This window comes from Octopus bimaculoides, chromosome 10, assembly GCF_001194135.2.
Source record: "Octopus bimaculoides isolate UCB-OBI-ISO-001 chromosome 10, ASM119413v2, whole genome shotgun sequence".
NCBI lineage: Eukaryota > Metazoa > Mollusca > Cephalopoda > Octopoda > Octopodidae > Octopus > Octopus bimaculoides.
The window spans coordinates 64,714,833-64,722,058 of record NC_068990.1 but is presented as its reverse complement, the minus strand read 5'-3'; the positions used below and the strand labels follow the sequence as shown (position 1 = coordinate 64,722,058).

At 35.5% G+C, this 7,226-nt stretch overlaps 1 protein-coding gene across 1 annotated transcript in view; it reads left to right on the top strand.

Annotated features, from left to right (window-relative positions):
* The window catches only part of LOC106879755 (uncharacterized), a 68,177-nt gene that overhangs the window by 28,646 nt on the left and 32,305 nt on the right, over nucleotides 1-7,226 (top strand). The window contains exons 2-3 of the mRNA XM_014929434.2: nucleotides 2,829-2,988; nucleotides 5,636-5,862. Coding sequence (XP_014784920.1) covers nucleotides 2,829-2,988; nucleotides 5,636-5,862 — 387 coding nt within the window. The remainder of the gene's footprint in view (nucleotides 1-2,828; nucleotides 2,989-5,635; nucleotides 5,863-7,226) is intronic.

Genomic DNA, 7,226 nt, shown 5'->3' with positions numbered 1-7,226 from the left:
TATATATATGGTAGGACGATTTCTTTAATACCGTATGCATTAAAGAGAAACTACACCCAAAAAATTACTCCAAGTGCTCTATATGTTGTGTGGATTATTATCATCATCATCATCATCATCATCATCATTATTATTATTATTATTATTATTATTATTATTATTATTATTATTATTATTATTATTATTATTATTATCATCATTATTATTATTATTATTATTATATGTAATACATTGTTTATACATGTTAGGTGTAATTGCACGATTGAAACTATTACCAACCTGAAAGCAAAGCTGCCCTGAATCGTCAAACTGAAAATGTCTCCATGGAAATACATATTCATAGGGATAGATCCTGACATCAAAGGTTAAACATGATATAGTTGTGTAACCTAGGTTTCCAATAACATCGATATAAATGCTTAGAATAATTCGAAGATTCATTCGTTTGATTGCACTGTTCATAAGTAACATCTTATTATGTACAAGCACAAAATAGAGATATTATATTCCCTTGCGGATATAATGATAGTTTTTCTGAAGTGATATCCCCGCAACTACAAACATTTCCACCGCATACATTACTGTAAGAGTTACACTAATGAATAAAATCTATGTTCATCGATCTGAGAAACTTTGCAGCTTATATTGTTATCTTCGTAACATGTATGTATGTATGTATGTGTTCCAAGATGTAGGCCATAATTGTTCCACCTAAGGTGGTTGGAATTTTGCGTAGGAGCATATCTGTTCAAGGAAAACGTTATATGATATGTTACCTCTTTTGGGGGTACTAATATTGAACACCTACAAATACTGCTATCGATATCCGAAAAAAATTACTGTTTACAAAATTATTCATTTCGAGTAATTATCAAAATTAAATATATTTAAAACAAAATGTTCCTTTTTTTGTGTGTGCATGCTTATTAATCTGAACTGAATTTTTTTTTTTGGAAGTATTATTCTGAGTGAAACAATATTACCAGACCAACTGCAGATTTTGAACGTCTTTTTAAAGCAATTTTAACAACTTATAATGAATTCCTGTGAATATATTTAACTTAGGTATTGCTAAACCTAGGCAAGGCGAGATATTTCTAATATCCACATATATTTAGTCGCACTGTGAAAATAGACCCATGAATGACTTTTGGGATGAACCGTGTATATTCATTTTTATCGATTAGGATTCGTTCGCCTCTCCTTCTCAAACTTTAGAATATTAGGGGGCATCACAATCGACCGAAAAGTTGCTCTTAGTATGTTCCCCCCCTCCACTAAATATGTACGGTAGTGGATCCTTATATCTATTCATAACTCATATCATAATTGTAGGTTATTGGTGTACATGTATAGGTGGTATAAGTATATTAATAAATGTGTAGCTTCTAAGAACTTCAACAGCAAAAAAGCATTTGAATAACTGGTGATTCTGGAAAAAGAGAGACTAGAAATCTTGATCCAAATTCTTAGAGAACTTTCTTGAACGACATAGCAATCATCAAATATTTACAATCAAGGGATAGCCAGTATGCATGACACCCTTAATCCATACATTGGTTTAAAATTTTGGCACAAGGCCAGCAATTTCAAGGGAGGGGTAAGTCGATTACATCGACTCCAGTGCTCAACTGGTATTCTTTTATCGAGTCCGAAAGGATGAAAGGCAAAGTCAACACCGGCGGAATTTGAATTGAGGACGCAAAACGGACGAAATGTCGCTAAGCATCTTTCCCGGCGTGCTAACGATTCTACCAGCTCACCGCCTTAATTCATACAGTAACTAAGAATATATAGTGACTAAGAATAACAAATGTGTTGACTACAGATAACACTTGTGTCAACTAAAGACAACAAACCGACTGACTTATGTTAATGTATATCGATGAACCGTAACAGGTGTAATTACTAAAGAGAACAAGTATTGATTAAGGATAGCAGATGTAATTCAATAATTAAATAGATAATAGATATATTAGCTAAAAGTAACTGACGTATAGACTAATAATAACTGACATATGGACTAAATATAAGAGAGATTTTGTTTAAATATAAGAGATGCGTGGACATATAGATAGTAGATGTATTGATTAGATAAATAATAAATTTACAGTTAATATTCTTCGTCCATATGGTGGACATCTTTATGTTGAGACATTCTTCTTCAGTTCATACGTCTGTTTTCCATAGTCCTATATATCTGTTGTCATTCTTTCGAACGTCTGCTACCTATAGTCTATACCTTTTTTTTATATCTAATCTATACATCTGCTGTAATTAGTCGATACGTCTGTTATCTTTAACCAATATGTTTATCATTTGTTTATTTAGCCAATACATGTGCTATCCTTAACCAATACGCATTAACGTTAGTCTGTACGCTTGTTAACCTGAGCTACTACATCTGTATTCTGTAGTCAACAACACAATTAGCCAATATATTTAGCCAATACGTCTATGCGTCGGAGAGAGTCCATTACATGAGTTTCACGATCGGAACCAGCTATGGATTGTGGTGGTGCTGGGGGTGGGAGTCGGCTTCCATGCAAAAAGCTCTGACAAAACTAGCAGGAAGAATTGATAAAGCATTCAATTTTACAATGTCAGTAGTACCGATAACAGAATACGGACTGGCCAACTTTCAATTGGTTCTCTCTTACCACATAGAGCCAGTTATTCTCTCTTTGAGTGGCGGTCAACAAGCCATTAAAAAAAAAAAAGGAGACACTTTATTACATACTAAATCTTACTCCGTTGAAAGAATTTGATATCCTTTTTACTTGTTTATTTATTTATATGTTTATTTATTTATTCATGTTTCACTTCAGGAAGAGGACGACATTCCAGACTGCGGTACGCATAGTGCTTGTAAAACAGTGATAGAGTATGGTGAAACAATGTACAGGTCAAAACTGGACATTTGTAAATGTCCAGGTGAGACCAGTTGTCCGACCTCCCATTCAATCGTCAGATACATTGGCGTGAAAAGTAAGTTTTTATAAATCACATCTGAAATATTTTTTCCTCTCGTTTCTATAACATCTATAACTGTTTCTAAATTAGATACAAGGCTAGTAATTTTGAGAATAAGTGGTAGTGGTGGGTTGAACGCTGTCAATTACATCGACCCCATTGCGCAACTCGTACTTATTTTGTCGGCCCTGAAAAGATGAAAGGCCAAGTTGAACTCGTCGGAATTTGAACCCAGGCGATCGAAATGTTTCTAAACATTTCGTCTGGCGTGCTAACGATTTTGCCTGCTTGCCGTCTGGCAGCTAAGAAATGGAGAAACTTTCAAAATACAAAGACCTAGAAATAGAGGTAACTCGAATGTGGAATCTAAAAACAGAAACAAATCCTATCATAAGAGGCGCATTAGGTATGATAAAAAAATATTCAGACAAATACATAACAAAAGCACCAGGACTTACAAGTATATATAACATACAGAAAATTGCACTACTGGGCACTGCACACATCCTACGCAAAATACTTTCAATACAGTAACCATAAGAGCATCACAGCAAACCACAGCACATACCCAAAGCACACAGAGCTGCGCTCGGTACTGAAGTGAAAGCACGCTATAAAAATAAAACTACTGAATAATAATAATAATAATAATAATAATAATAATAATAATAATAATAATAATAATAATAATAATAATAATAATAATAATAATAATAATAATAATAATAATGATAATAAAACTTTCTACTATAGGCACAAAGCATGCAATTTTGTGGGAGGGGACTCAGTCGATTACATCGACCCCTGTTGCTCAACTGGTGCTTTTATCAAGCCCGAAAGGATGAAAGGCAAAGTCGACCTCAGCAGAATTTTGAATTCAGAAGATAAAGGCAGACGAAATGCTGCAAAGCATTTTGCCCGGTGTGCTAACAATCACCGACTTATTTCAAGTTAATATTGCCATATTTTTCTAGTTAGCTGCAAACATACCCATGCATAACCATTCTGTGGCGTGTGGAGGTTTCTTCTTCAAGGTCTTTGTTGACAAATGTGAGCATCGCACTTCTGGGTTCATACGACTCTTGTTTTGGCTGGGGATTCATTTGCCGCTTATCAGAAGTTAGTGGTAAGAAGCTTGCTTCCCAACCACATGGCTCCGAGTTCAGTCCTACTGCGTGGCACCTTGGGCACTATGGTTTTCTGCTATAGCCTCGAGCCGATCAAAGCCTTGTGAATGGATTTGGTAGACGGGAACTGAAAGAAACCCGTCGTGTATATGTGTGTGTGTCTGTTTGTCTACTACCACCGCTTGACAACCGCTGTTGGTGTGTCTATGTCCCCGTAGCTTAGCGGTTCAGCAAAAGGGATCAATAGGATATTACTAGGCTTTAATAAAAAGTACTGGGGCCGATTCATTCAGCTAAAATTCTTCAAGATGTTGCCCCATCATGGCCACAGTCTAATGACTTAAACAATTAAAAAAATAATAGTTAAAAGATAAACTAAAAGGAAATGTCAGCGTATTAGGAATTGTTTTGCATACGTCATCAGTTCACCAACAGCTTCAATTTATGTACACATGTTCACCTATGAAAGTCAAAACTTATGGATTCCCACCCAGTGAACGTACACTCATGAAAGTGCACAGATATATGCGTGAAAGTACACTCAGTGAAACTACACGCAGTGAAAGTAGACACAGTGAAAGTACACAGATACATGTATAAAGAGCGGTGAGCTGGCAGAAACGTTAGCAGGCCGGGCGAAATTCTTAGCGGTATTTCGTCTGCCACTATGTTCTGAGTTCAAATTCCGCCGAGGTCGACTTTGCCTTTCATTCTTTCGGGGTCGATAAATTAAGTACCAGTCACGCACTGAGGTCGATGTAATCGACTTAATCCCTTTGTCTGTCCTTGTTTGTCCCCTTGTCTAGCCCCTTGTGGGCAATAAAGAAAGAAATAAGATACATGTATAAAGACATACATAAATATATGATTCTGTGCACTTTCATGTCACTGTGTGAGAATCTGTAAGTTTTGACTTTCACAGATGTACATGTGTGCATAAATTGCAGTTGTTGGTGAATTGATGATGTCAAGGCACATGACTCAGTGGTTAGCGCATTGGGCTCACAATCATGATGTAGTGAGTTTGATTCTTGGACTAGGCTGTGTTGTGTTCTTGAGCAAGACACTTTATTTCATGTTGCTCCAGTTCATTCAGCTATAGAAACGAGTTGCAACGTGTGAAGCTGTATTAACTTTTACTTTTCCCTTGGATAACATTGGAATCATGGAGAGTTAGGGCTGGTATGCATGGGTGAATGCTGGTTTTCCTTTAAAAAAAACCTTACCTGGACTTGTGCCTTGGAGAGTAACTTTCTAGGTGTAATCCCTTGGTCATTCATGACTGAAGGGGATCTTTACTTACTTACTTTGAATATATGATTACCTAATGAAAATCAAAATTCTAATGAAAGAACTTGTTTCAGAGTTGGAGTCTCTTTGATTCTAAATGCTGAGAAATTTGTAAAATATAGCCAGATGAATAAACATTCAGAGTAAAAAGAAAAAAGTCCTATTTATTTATATATGTATTTATCTAGTTATTCATTTATTTCTTTATTTATTTTGCATTTATTCTGTTTTTATCTCTTTTTCAGCTGATGAGCCTTGTCCTCGTTTCACTATGTACTACTGCAAACCTTTGAACCTTGAAAAGTTACAAACTTGTAAAGAAGGAGAAGTATCGATGTCTTTTAAAGGATCAAAAGTGCTGCCATCTACTGTGAAGGAAGTATTTTGCCATTGTCCAAAACCTGATCCACTACATTTGTCTGTTATTGAAAATTATGGCTTCAAGAAAACTGAGTTTTACTCATGTTCTATGGTAAGCTTTCAAGCATTCTTTATAAATAACATCCTACATCACACCATCATCATTAAGTCACTTCCATGCTAGCATGGGTTGGATGGTTTGACAGGGGCTGACCAGCTGGAGAGCTGTATCACGCTCCAATTGTCAGTTTTGGCATGGTTTTAACAACTGGATGCCCTTCCTTATGCCAACCACTTTATAGTGTACTGGGTGCTTTTTATGTGACACCAACATGGGAGCTTCTTACATAGCATCAGTGTGGCTGCTTTTTACATGGTGCCAGCACAGGTGCTCTTTGCATGACCTCAGGAGACTTTTTATATGTCAAAGGTTTTGATGTATATATTTTTACAAGTTATACTATATTGTCAGCAATATGCAACATTTAGTTTCATGGTTGTACATTGATCAAGTTCCAATTTGTTGCTGCTCAAAATTAAGAGTATGTTTAAAATAGGTAAATATATAATTATACTCTGTCTCCCTTTCTCTCTCTCTTTCTCACACACACACACGCGTGCTAAATACAAGTGGTTGTTAGACTTAATCTGTATAACCCCATTATCTTTGCCATTTGGAGTCTACTCAGTTGCAAACATTTGGTCAAATCTTCAGTCTGAGATTAACTTTTTCCATCCTACCAATCTTGAACACTCTCAAAATGGCTTGCATGTGCTCCCTTCCTCTTCTGACTAAAGCTATGTAAGCAAATAGCATATGCTTCTCCATTTCTTTTAATTATTTCAGTTCTCCCTCCAAGAGGAATGGCGATTTGTAACAAAATACTAAAATATTCTATCATTAGAATCTGGATAGCAATAAGTGTTACATGTTGACCTTTAGAAAAGTCTAGTAAAGTTTTGCTACTCTGCTTACAGAATGAAATGATAAACTGTTGGTCACATTCATTCTGAGATTACCACTGAAATATTGACTATCATAAATGGAAACACTAATAATTGTTGATACAAATGTGAATTTATTAGCAGGATAGAGAAGCTGCAGATTTTAAAGAAAATATTCTCCATCTTGTATATGTGTGTGTGCATGTGCATGTGTGTGCATGTGTGTGTGTGTGTATGTGTGTGCATGTGTGCGTATGCATGCATGTATATATATATATATATATATATATATATATATATGGGAGAATATACAAATAATAACAACAGACGAGGACAGGTGGTGTAAATAACAAAAGTATATATTAGTATGACGCTCGGGAATACGGAAAGTCTTTGACGTTTCGAGCTACGCTCTTCAACAGAAAGAATACGGAGACAAGGAGAAAAACACGGAGAAAAAAAATTGAATAGTGTTCAGTCAACGGTCAATCATAATAATGGCCGATCATATATATATATATATATATATAT